Source organism: Nycticebus coucang, chromosome 7 (genome assembly GCF_027406575.1).
Source record: "Nycticebus coucang isolate mNycCou1 chromosome 7, mNycCou1.pri, whole genome shotgun sequence".
Lineage (NCBI taxonomy): Eukaryota > Metazoa > Chordata > Mammalia > Primates > Lorisidae > Nycticebus > Nycticebus coucang.
The window spans coordinates 100,105,251-100,124,528 of record NC_069786.1 but is presented as its reverse complement, the minus strand read 5'-3'; the positions used below and the strand labels follow the sequence as shown (position 1 = coordinate 100,124,528).

The window sequence follows — 19,278 nt, the reverse complement described above, 5'->3', positions numbered from 1 at the left end:
AGCTGAAGGAAATGAAACAGTCAATCCGGGAACTTAAAGATGCAATGGAAAGTATCAGCAACAGGTTAGACCATGCAGAAGGAAGAATTTCAGAGGTAGAAGACAAAGTTTTTGAGATAACTCAGATAACAAAAGGGGCAGAAAAGAAGAGAGAGAAAGCAGAACGTTCACTGTCAGAATTATGGGACTTTATGAAGCGTTCCAACATACGAGTTATAGGAATTCCAGAAGGGGAAGAAGAATGCCCCAGAGGAATGGAAGCCATACTAGAGAATATTATAAAAGAAAATTTCCCAAATATCACCAAAGATTCTGACACACTGCTTTCAGAGGGCTATCGGACCCCAGGTCGCCTCAACTCTAACCGAGCTTCTCCAAGACACATTGTGATGAACCTGTCCAAAGTCAAGACAAAAGAAAAGATTCTGCAAGCTGCCAGGAGTAAGCGCCAGTTGACCTACAGGGGCAAATCCATCAGAGTGACCGCAGACTTCTCTAATGAAACTTTCCAAGCAAGAAGACAATGGTCATCTACCTTTAATCTACTTAAACAGAACAATTTCCAGCCCAGAATTCTGTACCCTGCTAAGCTAAGCTTCAAAATTGATGGAGAAATCAAATCATTTACGGATATACAAACATTGAGGAAATTCGCCACAACAAGACCAGCTCTACAGGAAATACTTCAACCTGTTCTGCACACTGACCACCACAATGGATCAGCAGCAAAGTAAGAACTCAGAAATTAAAGGGCAGAACCTAACCTCCACACTGATGCAAAAGATAAAACTAAGCAATGGACTCTCACCAAATAAGATGAATAGAATACTACCACACTTATCAATTATCTCAATAAATGTTAATGGCTTGAATTCCCCACTGAAGACACATAGATTGGTTGACTGGATTAAAAAACACAAGCGATCCATTTGCTGTCTGCAAGAAACACACCTGGCTTCAAAAGACAAATTAAAGCTCTGAGTCAAGGGTTGGAAGACAATTTTTCAGGCAAATGGAATTCAGAAGAAAAGAGGAGTTGCAATCTTATTTTCAGATACATGTGGATTTAAAGGAACTAAAGTCAAAAAGACAAAGATGGTCACTTTATATTGGTCAAGGGAAAAATACAACAAGAAGACATTTCAATTCTAAATATCTATGCACCCAATTTAAATGCTCCCAGATTCTTGAAACAGACCTTACTCAGTCTGAGCAATATGATATCTGATAATACCATCATAACAGGGGACCTTAACACTCCTCTTACAGAGCTGGACAGATCCTCTAAACAGAAATTAAACAAGGATATAAGAGATTTAAATGAGACCCTAGAACAACTGTGCTTGATAGACGCATATAGAACACTCCATCCCAAAGATAAAGAATATACATTCTTCTCATCACCCCATGGAACATTCTCCAAAATTGGTCATATCCTGGGACACAAAACAAATATCAACAGAATCAAAAGAATTGAAATTTTACCTTGTATCTTCTCAGACCATAAGGCACTAAAGGTCGAACTCAACTCTAACAAAAATGCTCGACCCCACTCAAAGGCATGGAAATTAAACAATCTTCTGTTGAATAACAGATGGGTGCAGGAAGAAATAAAACAGGAAATCATTAACTTCCTTGAGCATAATAACAATGAAGACACAAGCTATCAAAACCTGTGGGATACTGCAAACGCAGTTTTGAGAGGAAAATTCATTGCTTTAGATGCCTACATTCGAAAAACAGAAGGAGAGCACATCAACAATCTCACAAGAGATCTTATGGAATTGGAAAAAGAAGAACAATCTAAGCCTAAACTCAGTAGAAGAAAAGAAATATCCAAAATCAAATCAGAGATCAATGAAATTGAAAACAAAAGAATCATTCAGAAAATTAATGAAACAAGAAGTTGGTTTTTTGAAAAAATAAATAAAATAGACAAACCATTGGCCAGACTAACGAGGAATAGAAAAGTAAAATCTCTAGTAACCTCAATCAGAAATGATAAAGGGGAAATAACAACTGATCCCACAGAGATACAAGAGATCATCTCTGAATACTACCAGAAACTCTATGCCCAGAAATTTGACAATGTGAAAGAAATGGATCAATATTTGGAATCACTCCCTCTCCCTAGACTCAGCCAGGAAGAAATAGAGCTCCTGAACAGACCAATTTCAAGCACTGAGATCAAAGAAACAATAAAAAATCTTCCAACCAAAAAATGCCCTGGTCCAGATGGCTTCACACCAGGATTCTATCAAACCTTCAAGGAAGAGCTTATTCCTGTACTGCAGAAATTATTCCAAAAAATTGAGGAAGAAGGAATCTTCCCCAACACATTCTATGAAACAAACATCACCCTGATACCAAAACCAGGAAAAGACCCAAACAAAAAGGAGAATTTCAGACCAATCTCACTCATGAATATAGACGCAAAAATTCTCAACAAAATCCTAGCCAACAGATTACAGCTTATCATCAAGAAAGTCATTCATCATGATCAAGTAGGCTTCATCCCAGGGATGCAAGGCTGGTTTAACATACGCAAGTCTATAAACGTTATCCACCATATTAACAGAGGCAAAAATAAAGATCACATGATCCTCTCAATAGATGCAGAAAAAGCATTTGATAAAATCCAGCATCCTTTTCTAATTAGAACACTGAAGAGTATAGGCATAGGTGGCACATTTCTAAAACTGATTGAAGCTATCTATGACAAACCCACAGCCAATATTTTACTCAATGGAGTACAACTGAAAGCTTTTCCTCTTAGAACTGGAACCAGACAAGGTTGTCCTCTGTCACCTTTACTATTCAACGTAGTGCTGGAAGTTCTAGCCAATACAATTAGGCAAGACAAGGAAATAAAGGGAATCTAAATGGGAGCAGAGGAGGTCAAACTCTCCCTCTTTGCTGACGACATGGTCTTATACTTATAGAACCCCAAAGACTCAACCACAAGACTCCTAGAAGTCATCAAAAAATACAGTAATGTTTCAGGATATAAAATCAATGTCCGCAAGTCAGTAGCCTTTGTGTACACCAATAACAGTCCAGATGAGAAGCTAATTAAGGACACAACTCCCTTCACCATAGTTTCAAAGAAAATGAAATACCTAGGAGTATACCTAACGAAGGAGGTGAAGGACCTCTATAAAGAGAACTATGAAATCCTCAGAAAGGAAACAGCAGAGGATATTAACAAATGGAAGAACATACCATGCTCATGGATGGGAAGAATCAACATTGTTAAAATGTCTATACTTCCCAAAGCAATCTACCTATTCAATGCCATTCCTATCAAAATACCAACATCGTACTTTCAAGATTTGGAAAAAATGATTCTGCGTTTTGTATGGAACCGGAAAAAACCCCGTATAGCTAAGGCAGTTCTCTGTAACAAAAATAAAGCTGGGGGCATCAGCATACCAGATTTTAGTCTGTACTACAAAGCCATAGTGCTCAAGACAGCATGGTACCGGCACAAAAACAGAGACATAGACACTTGGAATCGAATAGAAACCAAGAAATGAAACTAACATTTTACAACCACCTAATCTTTGATAAACCAAACAAGAACATACCTTGGGGGAAAGACTCCCTATTCAATAAATGGTGTTGGGAGAACTGGATGTCTACATGTAAAAGACTGAAACTGGACCCACACCTTTCCCCACTCACAAAAATTGATTCAAGATGGATAAAGGACTTAAATTTAAGGCATGAAACAATAAAAATCCTCCAAGAAAGCATAGGAAAAACACTGGAAGATATTGGCCTGGGGAAAGACTTCAAGAAGAAGACTGCCATGGCAATTGCAACAACAACAAAAATAAACAAATGGGACTTCATTAAACTGAAAAGCTTCTGTACAGCTAAGGAGATAATAACCAAAGCAAAGGGAGAACCTACACAATGGGAAAGGATATTTGCATATTTTCAATCAGACAAAAGCTTGATAACTAGGATCTATAGAGAACTCAAATTAATCCACATGAAAAAAGCCAACAATCCCATACATCAATGGGCAAGAGACTTGAATAGAACCTTCTCTAAAGAAGACAGACAAATGGCTAATAAACATATGAAAAAATGTTCATCATCCCTATATATTAGAGAAATGCAAATCAAAACAACCCTGAGATATCATCTAACACCAGTGAGAATGGCCCACATCACAAAATCTCAAAACTGCAGATGCTGGCGTGGATGTGGAGAGAAGGGAACACTTTTACACTGCTGGTGGGACTGCAAACTAGTACAACCTTTCTGGAAGGAAGTATGGAGAAATCTCAAAGCACTCAAGCTAGACCTCCCATTTGATCCTGCAATCCCATTACTGTACATCTACCCAGAAGGAAAGAAATCCTTTCATCATAAGGACACTTGTACTAGACTGTTTACTGCGGCTCAATTTACAATCGCCAAAATGTGGAAACAGCCTAAATGCCCACCAACCCAGGAATGGATTAACAAGCTGTGGTATATGTATACCATGGAATACTATTCAGCCATTAAAAAAAATGGAGACTTTACATCCTTCGTATTAACCTGGATGGACGTGGAAGCCATTATTCTTAGTAAAGCATCACAAGAATGGAGAAGCATGAATCCTATGTACTCAATTTTGATATGAGGACAATTAAGGACAATTATGGTTATGGGGGGGGAACAGAAAGAGGGAAGGAGGGAGGTGGGTGGGGCCTTGGTGTGTGTCACACTTTATGGGGGCAAGACATGATTGCAAGAGGGACTTTACCTAACAATTGCAATCAGTGTAACCTGGCTTATTGTACCCTCAATGAATCCCCAACAATAAAAAATAAAAAAAGAAAGAAAATTGGTATAGAAGGGACATTTCTTAAACTAATAGAGGCCATCTACAGCAAACCCACAGCCAATATCATATTGAATGGAGTTAAACTGAAATCATTTCCACGTAGATCAGGAACCAGGCAAGGTTGCCCATTGTCTCCATTGCTCTTTAACATTGTAATGGAAGTTTTAGCCATTGCAATTAGGGAAGAAAAAGCGATCAAGAGTATCCACATAGGGTCAGAAGAGATCAAACTTTCACTCTTCGCAGATGATATGATCGTATACCTGGAAAACACTAGGGACTCTACTACACAACTTTTAGAAGTGATCAAGGAATACAGCAATGTCTCAGGCTACAAAATCAACACCCATAAATCTGTAGCCTTTATGTATACCAACAATAACCAAGCCGAAAAAACAGTCAAGGACTCTATTCCTTTCACAGCAGTGCCAAAGAAGATGAAATATTTCAGTGTATACCTAACAAAGGATGTGAAAGATCTCTACAAAGCGAACTATGAAACTTTAAGAAAAGAAATAGCTGAAGATGTGAACAAATGGAAAAACATACCATGCTCATGGCTGGGAAGAATCAACATTGTTAAAATGTCCATACTGCCCAAAGCAATATATAACTTTAATGCAATTCCTATTAAAGCTCCATTGTCATATTTTAAAGATCTGGAAAAAATAATACTTCATTTTATATGGAATCAGAAAAAACCTCGAATAGCCAAAACATTACTCAGCAATAAAAACAAAGCAGGAGGAATCACGCTACCAGACCCGAAACTGTACTATAAATCCATAGTGATCAAAACAGCATGGTACTGGCACAAAAGCAGAGAAGTAGATGTCTGGAACAGAATAGAGAACCAAGAGATGGATCCAGCTACTTACCGTTATTTGATCTTTGACAAGCCAATTAAAAACTTTCAGTGGGGAAAAGATTCCCTATTGAACAAACAATGCTGGGTAAACTGGCTGGCAACCTGTAGAAGATTGAAACTGGACCCACACCTTTCACCATTAACTAAGATAGACTCTCACTGGATAAAAGATTTAAACTTTAGACATGAAACTATAAAAATACTTGAAGAAAGTGCAGGGAAAACTCTTGAAGGAATCTGGCTGGGTGAATATTTTATGAGGAGGACTCCCCAGGCAATGGAAGCAGTATCTAAAATACACTACTGGGACCTGATCAAACTAAAAAGCTTCTGCACAGCCAAGAACATAGTAAGTAAAGCGAGAAGACAGCCCTCAGAATGGGAGAAAATATTTGCAGGTTATACCTCCGATAAAGGTCTAATAACCAGAATCCACAGAGAACTCAAACGTACTAGCAAGAAAAGAACACATGACCCCATCTCAGGGTGGGCAAGGGACTTGAAGACAAACTTCTCTGAAGAAGTCAGATGCACGATCTACAAACACATGAAAAAAGCTCAACATCCTTAATCAGAGAAATGCAAATCAAAACTACTTTGAGATATCACCTAACCCCAGTAAGAGTAGCCCACATAACAAAATCCCAAAACCAGAGATGTTGGCGTGGATGGGAAGAAAAGGGCACACTTCTACACTGCTGGTGGGAATGCACACTAATACGTTCCTCCTGGAAGGATGTTTGGAGAATACTTAGAGACCTAAAAATAGACCTGCCATTCCATCCTATAATTCCTTTACTAGGTTTATACCCAGAAGACCAAAAGTCACAATACAACAAAGACATCTGTACCAGAATGTTTATTGCAGCCCAATTCATAATTGCTAAGTCATGGAAGAAGCTCAAGTGTCCATCGACCCACGAATGGACTAGCGAATTGTGGTACAGTTATACCATGGAATATTAAGCAGCCTTAAAGAAAGATGAAGACTTTACCTCTTTCATGTTTACATGGATGGAGCTGGAACATATTCTTCTTAGCAAAGTATCTCAGGAATGGAAGAAAAAGTATCCAATGTACTCAGCTCTACTATGAAGCTAAGTTATAGCTTTCACATGAAGGCTGTAACCCAACTATAGCACAAGACCATGGGGAAAGGGCCCAGGAAGGGGAAGGGAGGGGGGAGGTTTTGGTGGAGGGAGGGTAATGGGTGGGGCCACATCTACGGTGCATCTTAGAATGGGTACAGGCGAAACTTACTAAATGCAGAATACAAATGCCTACATACAGTAACTAAGAAAATGCCATGAAGGCTACATTGAACAGTTTGATAAGAATATTTCAGATTGTATATGAAACCCACACATTATACCCCTTGATTGCACTAATGTAAACAGCTATGATTTAAAAATAAAAATAAATTAATTAATTTAAAAAATTATTTTAAGATCTATTTAAAATGTATTATTTCCCAGGCCCCAACCAAGTCTTACTACAAAGTTATCTGAAAGGTAGGCCTGAGAATCTAAACTTATGATTAGCTCTTCTGATAATTCTAATATACAATAGTAGTATTTCAATAATTTGAACAGAGTAGAACAAATAATATTTATGAGAAATGGCTCCATAGTAAAACACGTTAGGATAAGAACTATAATAAACCTACCTGTGTAGCTTTGTCCCGCATGCATGGTGCAGCTTGCCCGTGACTATCACGAGGCCAGTGGCCAGCAAGATACGGAGCAGCAAGAGTATCCAGGGAGGAAGTGCGCCGGATAATACTGGAGGGGCTTGAGGAAGGCTGTCGCGATTTGTCACCTAGATTTAAGACATTAAAAAATTATTTAAAAAAGAAATTAGGGCCTGGCATGGGGGGCTTATGCCTGTAACCTTAGCACGTTGGCAGGTCAAGGCCAGAGGATGACTTGAGACTAGGAGTTCAAGATCAGCATAGTAGGATTCTGTCTCTACAAAAAAATATATAAATAAATACAAAAATTACCTTGGCTTGCTCACATCCTCCTGTAGACCCAGCTACTTGGGAGACTGAGGCAGAAGAATTGCTTGACCCTAGGAGTCTGAGGTTGCAGTAAACTACAATGATACCACTGCCCCAGCAATAGAGTGAGACCTTGTCTGAATTTTTAAAAAAAAGGATTAGAAGGGAAACAAAGCAGAAGTTTTAATTATTATTATTATTATTATTTTTAATTTGAGAACATCTCACTCACAGCAACCTCAAACTCTTAGGCTCAGGCGATCCTCTTGTCTCAGCCTCCCAAGTAGCTGTGACTACAGCACCCACCACAATGCCTAGCTATTTTTTTTTTTTTTTTTGTAGAGACAGAGTCTCACTGTACCGCCCTCGGGTAGAGTGCCGTGGCGTCACACGGCTCACAGCAACCTCTAACTCTTGGGCTTACGCGATTCTCTTGCCTCAGCCTCCCGAGCAGCTGGGACTACAGGCACCCGCCACAACGCCCAGCTATTTTTCTGTTGCAGTTTGGCCGGGGCTGGGTCCGAACCCATCACCTTCAGCATATGGGGCCGGCGCCCTACTCACTGAGCCACAGGTGCCGCCCACGCCTAGCTATTTTTTAGAGACAGGGTCTCGCTCTTTCTCAGGCTAGTCTCAAACTCCTGAGCTCAGGCAATCCACCAGCCTTGGTCTCTCAAAGGCTAGGATTACAGGCATGATCAGTCCAAAAGCTAAGTTTTAAACTACGTAGAAAGTTCTCCAACTTAAATAGAATAGCTCCCCTTTATCCATGAGGGATACATTTGAAGACCCACAACAGATTCCTGAAACCTCTGATAGTATATATAGAGTTTGGTACTATGTATTTTCCTATATATACATACCTATGACAAAAATTTATGAGATTAACAACTAAGAGTACTCTAGAACAATTATAACGTTTTATCAGCATAACTGCTTTTGCATATTGGGGCCATTAAATAAAAGAGGGATTACTTTAACACAAGCACAATAATCCCACCAATAGCTGGTGTGATAACCAAAATGGCTACTAAGTAACTATCTGGGAACATATATAGCATGGATATGCTGGACAAAGAGATGATTCACATTCCCAGTGGAGAGAGTGGGACAAGAGACTTCATCACACTAAGTAGAATGGTGTACGATTGATAATACACAAGTTGTTTATTTCTGGAATTTTTCCACCGAATCTTTTCTGACTGAGGCTGACCATGAGAAACCAAAACCATAGAAAGTGAAACCAGAGAATCATACTGACTGAAAACAATCAATCCCACCCCAGGCCTACCAAATCAAAATCTCTAAGGGTGGTCCCAGGAATTTTCTACAGAATTGATATATACCTAGTATTCAAAAAAATACTTAGCTGGAATAAAAATAAGACAGAATAAATTATGGGAAAATATAAAAAATTAGTGACAATATTTCAAGTTATCTGACACCAACATTTAAAATTAATACTGCGATATCAACAGAAACCTTCAAAGGATAGATGGTTAATGATGCAACTGCCTCGTAACAGTACTAAACCTCCCTCCAAAATCACTTGGAAGTCAAATTAGTATCTTGTTCACTGATCTCTTGTCTATAAGATTATCCTAGCAGACAGATAAGTCAAATCAATTGAAAGAACATCACCTTTGTAATGGGAGTAGGTTTTAACAATACATTAATTATCAGACATTCCATGTAAACTACAACAGTAAAAATAATACAATGGCAATACAGCAAATGTAAAATGTAATATGAGAAAGATGTATATTAAAAGGTAGCCGTTGCAATAACATAACTGTTTCCCCCAAATAGAAGATAGTTTTCACTATGTAAGAAACTAAAACATTGTGAACATCAGATTTCTAGCTAATAATACAATAACTAACGTTTTTTCATTTATAAAAACTAAAATTCTACAACAATTCAAGCAAACTTTCGTTAACTCAAAATAAACTTTAAGGCCATCCATGGTGGCTCATACTTTGAGGTGGGGAACTACTTCAGATCAGGAGTGACACCAGCGTGAGCAAGAGCAAGACTCCATCTCTACAAAAAAATATGACAAAAAAATTAGCAAGGCATGGTGCTGTAGTTTAAGCTACTCAAGAAGCTAAGGCAGGAAGATCCTTTCAGCCTACCAGTCTTGAGGGTACAGAGAGCTATGATGATGCCACTACACTTTAGCCTGGATGACAGAGCAAAACCCTATCTCAAAAAATAAACATCAAGTACTAGTCAACATCACATGTGATTTAACAAATGGAAAAATAAACCTATGCATAGTCCTGCCTGTAACTGCCGGTGAACAGGAAAATATTAAGAATTATATTTCCTAAAAAATGGACCACAATAAAACTAAAATCAATCCCTATCTCTAAAAAAATAGCTGGGTATTATAGCAGGTGCCTACAGTCCCAGCTACTTGAGAGGCTGAAGCAAGAGAATCAATCACTTGAGCCCAAGAGTTTGAGATTTCTGTGAGCCATAATGCCACAGCTCTCTACTGAGGGCAACAGAGATTCTGTCTCAAAAAACAACAAAACCTAACATTGGGCCCTGCACGTAGTAGGCACCCAACAAATTATTCTATAATTTATTTTTCCAAAAGAGACAGGTTTGGGATTCTCTTCAAGTCTGGTGGACACTAAGCCCTGGCCCTCCTGGCATCATGTGCTGTGGTGCTGCCTACCAGTGTGGTCCAGCTTGGTGTTTGGCATGGAGCACATCATTCACTGGCTTTGAGCACACTGGCTTTCCCAAGGGGGACCTGATGAGCCCACGAAAAAAAAAATCAAACTCCAGCAAGAAGATGGAGTCAGGACTTTGGAATGTGTGAGTTAGAGGAAAAGATAAAGCAGGCTTCCTATCTGGTCTCAGTGAACATGCTTATGTCCCAGGCCTGGGATTTGGTGTCCAGTGGTTGCTGAGGACAAAGCTGACTACAAAGGATACTTTTTTTTTTTGAGACAGAGTCTTACTATGTTGCCCTTGGCAGAATGGCATGGCATCACAGCTCACAGCAACCTCAAATTCTTGGGCTTAAGCGATTTTCTTGCCTCAGCAAGAAGCTGAGACTACAGGTGCGTACCATACCACTCAGCTATTTCTTTGTTGTAATTGTCATTGTTGTTTGACAGGCCCAGGTTGGGATCGAACCCACCAGCTCTGGTGTATGTGGCTAGCACCCTAGCCGTTGAGCTACAAGCACTGAGCCACAAAAGATACTTCCGTCTTTTTAGCCTGGACAATAACCTGGAGCTTTAAGAACTATTCACAAGTTTTTTCTTTTTATTAACAGATTTACTGAAATTCACCTTTTGAAATGTGCAATTAATCTTCCTATGAGCGATTATTTAAAAAATCCATAAAGTATACAATTAAAAAAAAAACTAAAATCACTGTGCACATCTTTTTTTTTTTTTTTTTTTTTTTGTAGTTTTTGGCCGGGGCTGGGTTTGAACTCACCACCTCCGGCATATGGGGTTGGCACCTACTCCTCTGAGCCACAGGCGTCGCCCCACTGTGTACATCTTGTTTTTTTTTTTTTTTCTGTGTACATCTTTTAAGATTAAGTACCTAAATCTCAAAGAGGCGCTTGGGGCCTGTACTCAGTGGTTAGGGCACTGGCCACATACACCAGGGCTGGTGGTTTTGAACCTAGCCCAGTCCTGCTAAAACAACGACAACGACAACAAAAAAAAAAAGCTGGGGCAGTGCCTGTGGCTCAGTGAGTAAGGCGCCGGCCCCATATACCGAGGGTAGCAGGTTCAAACCCGGCTCCGGCCAAACTGCCAACAAAAAAAAAAAGCTGGGCATTGTGGTTGGGCTCCTGTAGTCCCAGCTGCTTGGGAGGCTGAGGCAAGAGAATCACCTAAGCCCAGGAGTTGGAGGTTGCTATGAGTCATGTGACACCACGGCACTCTACCAAGGGTAGTAAAGTGAGACTCTGTCTCCACAAAAAAAAAAAAAAAGAAAGAAAGAAAGAAAAGGGGAAAAAAGAAAAAAAAAAAAAAAAAAGGTGGCACCTGTGGCTCAGTGTGTAGCGCGCTGGCCCCATGTACTGAGGGTGGCAGGTTCAAACCTCGGCCCCAGCCAAACTGCAACAAGGAAAATAGCCAGGCGTTGTGTTGGGCATCTGTAGTCCCAGCTACTGGGGAGGCTGAGGCAAGAGAATAACATAAGCCCAAGAGTTGGAGGTTGCTGGGAGCTGTGATGCCACGGCACTGTATTGAAGGCAACAAAGTGAGACTCTGTCTCTTAATAAAAATAAATAAATAAATAAATAGCTGGGTGTTGTGGCAGGCACCTGTAGTCCAGCTACTTGGGAGGCTGAGGCAAGAGAATCGCTTAAGCCCAAGAGTTTGAGATTGCTGTGAGGTGTTGATGCCACAGCACTCTACCAAGAGTGACATAGTCTCTGTCTCAAAAAAAAAAAAAAAAAAAAAAAAATCGATCAATCTCGAAGAGGCGTAATAAAACCATTTGGAAACTAATGATCATGTTTAAAACTTTAATCATTCATAAAGACCACTTAAAAGTAATTGTAGAAAACAGAAAACAACAAAATGTCCAAAGTAAGAGGGTGACTGAATACATTTTGGCGGAGTCATATAATGTATCATAGACCATTCAATAGAATAAACACATAGATGTATATGTTCTGGTGTAAAGATTCATTCATGATAAACTAAGTGAAAAAAGGCAAGTCCTCACACATTTGTAAAAGGTATAATTCATCTGTTGTTTTAGAAAGTAATTAGATGTCTATAAATGTGTGTTAGTATATTTACTTTTAAAAATCTGGAAAACTATGCATACAACTTTTGGGGGACAAAATTACAGTTTTAATTCCTAATTTTGGTATTTCTATAATGCTTACTTTTTTATAGGGGGTTATCGTTAGAGAAAAGATATGAATACAATAGAAACTGAGAAAACTACCACACTAAAGATATCTAAAACCAAGGCATCTATCCAGAACCTAGACTACCACCCAAGCACCCACAATCAAAGCCAAAGGTTCTTACCCCACATATGCTACAGATACATCCTTATGAGTAAGGGAGGGAGGAACCCCATCTAAACTAAAGAAAATTCAAAAATAAGAAGCAACAACTGCTTCAAATGAGAAGGAATCAATGTAAGAACTCTGGAAACAAAAAAATCAGAGCAAAAGGGTACCTCCAAAAGGGCACACCAGCACTCTAGCAATAGATACTAACCAAAAGGAAAATATTAAAATGATAGAAAAAGAATTCCAAATATGGATTATCAGGAAGCTCAATGAAATCTAAGAGAAAATGGAAAATCAACCCCAAGAAACCAGAAAAACAATTCAGTAAATGAATGAAAAATTCACTAAAGAGATGATTAAAAAAAAAAAAAAAAGAAAAACGGAAACAAAAAAAGAACTTCTGGAAATGAAAACTTCATTGAAGGAATAAAAAACACAATGGAGGGCAGTGCCTGTGGCTCAAGGGGTAGGGCACCAGCCCCACATACCAGAGGTGGTGGGTTCAAACCCAGCCCTGGCCCAACCCAAAACCACAAAAAAACAAACAAAAAAAACCCCACAATGAAAACTTTAAGAATAGGCTACAACAGGCAGAAGAAAGAATCTCCAAGCTTTAAGACAACTCTTTTTGAATTTACTCAGTCAGAAATAAAGAAGAAAAGTCTAGAAGAACAGCAGTTCTCAACCTGTAGGTGGCGCGACTCCTTTGTAACAGTGAAAATACATCTCGTCATTACGAAGGTTGAGAACCACTGGTCTAGAGGAATGAACAAAACTTACAAGTATTTGAAATTATGTAAAATGGCCAAATATAGTATTGCGCCCAGAATTCGAAAGCCCAGAACTCAAACAATTTGGAATCCCAACAAAAATTCAAGCAAATTTTGCCCGAAATCTGAATACTGCTTTGGAATCCAAATGCCCAGCATGTTGTCCATGTGTTTTTATATATATGGTTCCCAGCAGTTAGGCTATCCACACACTTTGTCATTCAGTTCATTGTTGGAAGCTGTAGTGAAAGCATCCTGTGTGATTTTTGCTGCTCATTTTGTTTTTGAGTCTGTTTTGTGTTCGTTTTTCTACAATAACAACTAAGTATATTTGCCATGGGTTCTAAAAAGTGTAGTGAGGAAAGTAAGAGTAACAGGAAAGGTGTTAGAGCTACAATTAAAGTTATGAAAGATCTTACCACTAAGCATGAAAGTAGTACATGTGTAGTTGACCTCGATACTATGCACAAGATGACTATGTTAACTGTTGGAATAATTTTGAAAAATAAAGAAGCTATCAAAGCAACTGATGTAGTGAAAGCAGTTACAAAACTGGCTTCTAGGAGATGGAAAAGTATGAAAAAGATGGAAAAACTACTCTTAGTTTGGATTAACGAAAAACAGCTGGCTGGTGATGTGATTTCTGAGATTATAACCTGTTAGAAAGCCAAAGTCCTCCACAATGATTTAGAGAAAGGCATGCCTGATACTTAGTGCTCAAAAGGAAGAGTTTAGAGCCAGTAGGGGGTAGTTTGAGAACTTTTAAGAAAAGGACTGGGAGCAACAGTGTTGTTATGCATGAAGAAGCTGCCAATTCTAATTGGGAAGCAGCTGAAAAGCTTGTAGTTTGTGGAGTTTTAAGAAGTTTGTGAACCTGGCCAGGCCCAGTGGTTCACACTTGTAATCCTAGCACTCTGGGAGGCCAAGGCCAGTGGACTGCCTGAGCTCACAGGTTGGAGACTAGCCTGCAAGAGCAAGACCTCGTCTCTAAAAACAGCTAGGCATTGTGGTGGGTACCTGTAGTCCCAGCTGCTCAGGAGACGGAGGCAAGAGCCTGGCTTTAGCCCAACAGTTTGATGTTGCTGTGAGGTACGATGCCATGACCCTCTACCAAGGGTGACAAAGTGAGACTCCGTCTCAAAAAAAAAAAAAAAAAGAAGTTTGTGAACAGTGAGGGTTATGTTTCAAAGCAAATGTTCAACTGTAAAGAAACAGGCCTTTATATTTTTAGGCTTTTATATTTTTAATTTTATTAATTTATTTTTTTTTTTCGAGACAGAGTCTCATTTTGTCGCCCTGGGTAGAGTGCCATGGCTTCACAGGTCACAGCAACCTCCAACTCTTGGCTTAAGTGATTTTCTTGCCTCCCAAATAGCTGGACTATAGGCGCCTGCCACAAGGCCCAGCTATTTTTAGAGATGAGGTCTCGCTGTGGCTTAAACTCGAGAGCTCAGGCAATCCACCTGCCTCAGCCTACCAGACTGTAAGATTACAGGTGTGACAGACTGTGCTGTGATAGAATCAGGTGTACCTGCTCAAATAGACCTGCCCCGCCCAGGCAGGGTCAGGTTCATGACCTGCCCTGGCAGGGTCACACTCATGTCCCTCCCAGGAATAGGAATGCTGCCAGTTGCTGCCCTCCATAACCCTTTAAATCCCCATTCGCCATAACCGACATGTGGAATTCCTTTCTTGATTTCACAGGTTGAAATAAAGATCACATTATTTCTACAGAATGGGGGTTCCGTTTTCCTTTGTTTTGTGCCTTGGAATAATCCTTCATCCCGGATCCAGAATCTTTTATATGGTGCTGAAACCAGGGTTGCAGAATAGCCCCTTTGCTGGGCTGCAAATATACCCCATCACAACCAAACAGACCTTATTTCCACAAGATGAAGAGAAACGCTACACTCTCCAACCTTGCCTAACATTCATCCTCTTAATACTGAGGTAAGCCCTTATCTAAAAACTTTCTGCACTTCCTTCCTCTTCCCATCCCTACTCTACCTCCTGTTCTCCCTACCCTCTCTTTCCAGGCTCTTAAGTATTCGTATATAATCTCTTGGCTCCTTTTACCCTGGTGGTCGCACACAGAGGCCAAGTCCTGTCTCACCCCAATCTTGACCTCCTGGTGCCCTATACTGTGGGGGCAGAGACCCCTTCGGCTGGTTAAGGTCACATGCAGAAGCCAGGCCCTCTTTTGACCAAAGTCATACATGGAGAGTCCAGGTAATTTCCTGGTGCCAGACTCATCAGTCCATTGCCCTACCATGGGGCTAGATCATTTTCAGTCATTCGGTGGAACAGGTTCACTCATCTAGAATCTTCCTAGAGGTCTAAATCACTTTTCGGCTGACAGCTGCACAGAGGCCAAGTCCTCTCTGGCTACAGTCTCAGTCATTTTGTTTCCCTTTTTCCCCTTCGAAAGTTTCCTTTATTTTCGTCTAACAGTAGCACACAAAGGCTGAGTCCTCTGACTGCAGTTTCGGTTATTTTCATTCCTCCTTTGCCCCCTTGAAAATTCTCTTTGTATCTTTAATCTCATTTATTTTCTACCTCCAGTTTTCCCTATGGGCATCACTCAGTCACGGATTCCCCCTTCACCTGTAAGCTGTCTTCTAACTCACCTGAAACCTCTACGTCTCTATCCTAACCTCAAACCTAAACGTCTCATTTTTTTCTATAATCCTGCTTGGCCTACGTACAGACTTGACAGTGGCTTACATTGGCATGAACACAACACCTTTGATTTCTCAATTATCACTGAACTCAATAATTACTGTAAAAAATTGGGCGAATGGTTAGAGATTCCCTACATCCAGGCATTTCTCTTAAGACCCATCAGAATTTCCATTGTCTATTCCTACCCTAGCAAACAGCTTTTCCCCTTCTGCCCTTCCACAACCCCTCCTATTCCTTTCCAACCCCCCTCCTATAATCCCTCCATTTTCTCAACCAGAACACCTGAAAAATTCCTGTGCGGGATACCCTTCCTCCGTCTATAACCGCCCATCATTCACCCATTCTCATTGCCCTCCAACCCCCACATCCATATCCTTCCCTTAAACAATATCCCATCCCCCCCTCTTCAAAAGGGAGAAAAATGGCAGAATTCCCCCAGGGCCCTCAGACCCCCTAATGAGATCTCATTGATCTTGCCTTCAAGGTGTGGCAGCACCTCTCAGAACTCAGTTATCAGTTTCCAACAATAGGTGAAACCCAGCTACTTCTTGAAATTCCTAGGGACATTCCAAAAAAACCAAAATCTTCCTGAGGATCATGCTTTACGTGTACCAGACCAGGGTAATTGGCAAAGCATGCAACCTATGAAGGTCTTCACTGACAAGACCTAATGCCTGACCTGAGCCTAGCTGCAAAAGACTGATGACCCCTAGCAAGTCAGGATGCCCCCTGGACACAGTCCTGGAAAGCTAAACTCTTCCTTTTTTTCCTAATGAAAGGTAAGCCAATCCCTTTTCTGATAAGCATGGGAGCAACTTCTTCCACGCTGCCACCTAATAATTGTTCTCTAAAAACATGCAGAGATGTCGGTAATCGGTATTGCCAACATTCCCCTACTAGATGGAAATGTCCTCTCAGGATTACTAGTGGCCCTGACATCTCCCAGTTATTGTATGTGATAGAGCCACTATTTAAGCTATTGTTTCTCATTCTCAATTTTAGACCAGTAACCCTTCACCTTATCTCTCCATTTATTAACCAGTCACTGGAAAACAACTGCTCATATCCTTGCCCTATTGGATACCAACAACCTCAGACTGAAAAAGCCATAGTTCCTGTAAACGCCACTCCCCTCCCCATTACTCTCCCTCTCCTATTCTTTTTGCAGGCAGCCCATGTAGCCCCTCCCTCCACAGGAAGCAGTCAAAGACAACACACTCATTACCCTGCCTTCTTATAATAAATTAAAGAGGCTGGTATGATAGAATCAGGTGTACCTGCCCAAACAGACCTGCCCCACCCAGGCAGAGTCAGGTTCATGTCCCTCCCAGGAATAGGAATGCTGCCAATTGCTGCCCTCCCTGAACCTTTATCCCCATCTGCCATAACCCACATGTGGAATTCCTTTCTTGACTGCACCCTACCTGCATCCAGGTGGAAATAAAGACCACATTATTTCTACAGAATGGGGATTCCATTTTCCTTTGTTTTGCACCTTGGAATCTTTCATCCTTGGGACCAGAACCTTTCAGCCTGGACTATTAATTTACATTTTTATTCAAACATTATTTGTTAATATTTTATCTTAAAATCCAGTGTATTTACTGTTAAAATCATTTTGAAAATTTGAGTTTGTGGGATGTAGGAACGAATTCAGTTTCTATTACTTTAAAGAGAAAAAACTGTCTTAGAACTTGAATAATTTGGAACTCAAATGGGGTTCTGGAATGGATTAAGTTCAGATTCCAAGGTATCACTATCAGAGGCATCCCTGAGGGAAGAAGAAAATGCACAATGGCTGGAAAAACTATATGGGGGAATGAGGGTGAGAATATGGTTACTTAAGAGAAAAGTCATACCTTAATGTGTTCACATTGCTAGAAATAATGAGTTAACAAGCTTAAAACTGATATTCAATTGTTTATTGTAAGTAGGTTAGAAACTGAATTAAGAAAATGATTGCAGATAATGGGCAAAGGGAACAGACAGGAACGAAGTGGATCAGAGAAAAGGAGGTACACATTCAGACTATAGGACCTATACTGAGAAATCTATAATCTGTTGCAAAATGGAAAGCCTGTTAAGTCTGGCCCTTTAAGACAAGACGACTGTTGCAGAGGTTTTGAGAGAGGCTACCTGAGAAGGGTGAGGTCTAGGAGAACAGGTCTTCTCAAGGAGACCACGAGGATACACCTGCGGGGTCCTCTCCATGGTGACTTAGCTCTTGGGAATTTGTAAACTTAACTTCCTGGAACTTGGAAATTTCCAAGTTCTGTGAAATCCTGTAGTTCTATAGGGGCTGGAATAGCATCTCCAGCTTGACTCAAACTAGCCAATGAGAAGAGTACCTGTGGGTTGGAACTTTTTGACTGTCGATAAAAAGGGAAAGACCAAGCCAGGTGGGGAGTGTGGCCATTTGGAATTCTTCTATGCCATAAGCTCCCAGCTGGTAAATAAAGCCCTTCCTCTTCTAAACATGGTGTTTGGGTACTCTTTCTCTAGTTGGGCCTCATCTTCCTGCAACAGTTTCATCCCTCCCTCAGTGCAATGCTGCCCCAAGGTCTTTGGATACTGAGGAGGCCAGGCTCCCACAGGTGGGACTGTTCCCTCAGAGTGATAAGGGGGTTGTGAAGATTTACTAAAGAAGGCCAAATGGGCTGGACATAGCACAAACACTTTGATTTCATAGGAAAGAAAAAGTTTCTCAGGGAGGTGAGGGGAAAGGACACCTCCCTTCTCATTTCTCAGTATTGCACAGTACCCAGCTGCCCACAAGGCTTCCCAGAGGCTTAATTACTTACCTTGGCATATGTGTGGGTCGGCCTTGACAACCTGCACCTGGACATTTCTGTTCCAGATTTTGTTTGTGTTAGGATCAAAAGTAACGTACAGTGATAGAAGAAGTCAATCAATACAATTAAGATAGTTAATTAAAGAAATAGTTTGGTTAGAAAATGCAAGCCCAACAAGAACCATCACGTAAGTGTTTAGCCTCTCCCACCCTCTTTAATGTATGCAATAAAAACGAGATAGCTCAGAGCTAGGGGCTGCCACCAGTTCTCATGCTTGCTTGGTGACGGTCAGTCCCCCAACCCAGATCTTTAG

At 40.4% G+C, this 19,278-nt stretch overlaps 1 protein-coding gene across 4 annotated transcripts in view; it reads right to left on the bottom strand.

Moving 5' to 3' along the window:
* Nucleotides 1-19,278, bottom strand: part of FAM117B (family with sequence similarity 117 member B) — a 171,931-nt gene that overhangs the window by 91,949 nt on the left and 60,704 nt on the right. For all 4 annotated transcript variants that reach the window (XM_053597436.1, XM_053597437.1, XM_053597434.1 and 1 more), the window contains exon 2: nucleotides 7,378-7,529. In XM_053597436.1, the coding sequence (XP_053453411.1) occupies nucleotides 7,378-7,529 (152 nt within the window). The remainder of the gene's footprint in view (nucleotides 1-7,377; nucleotides 7,530-19,278) is intronic.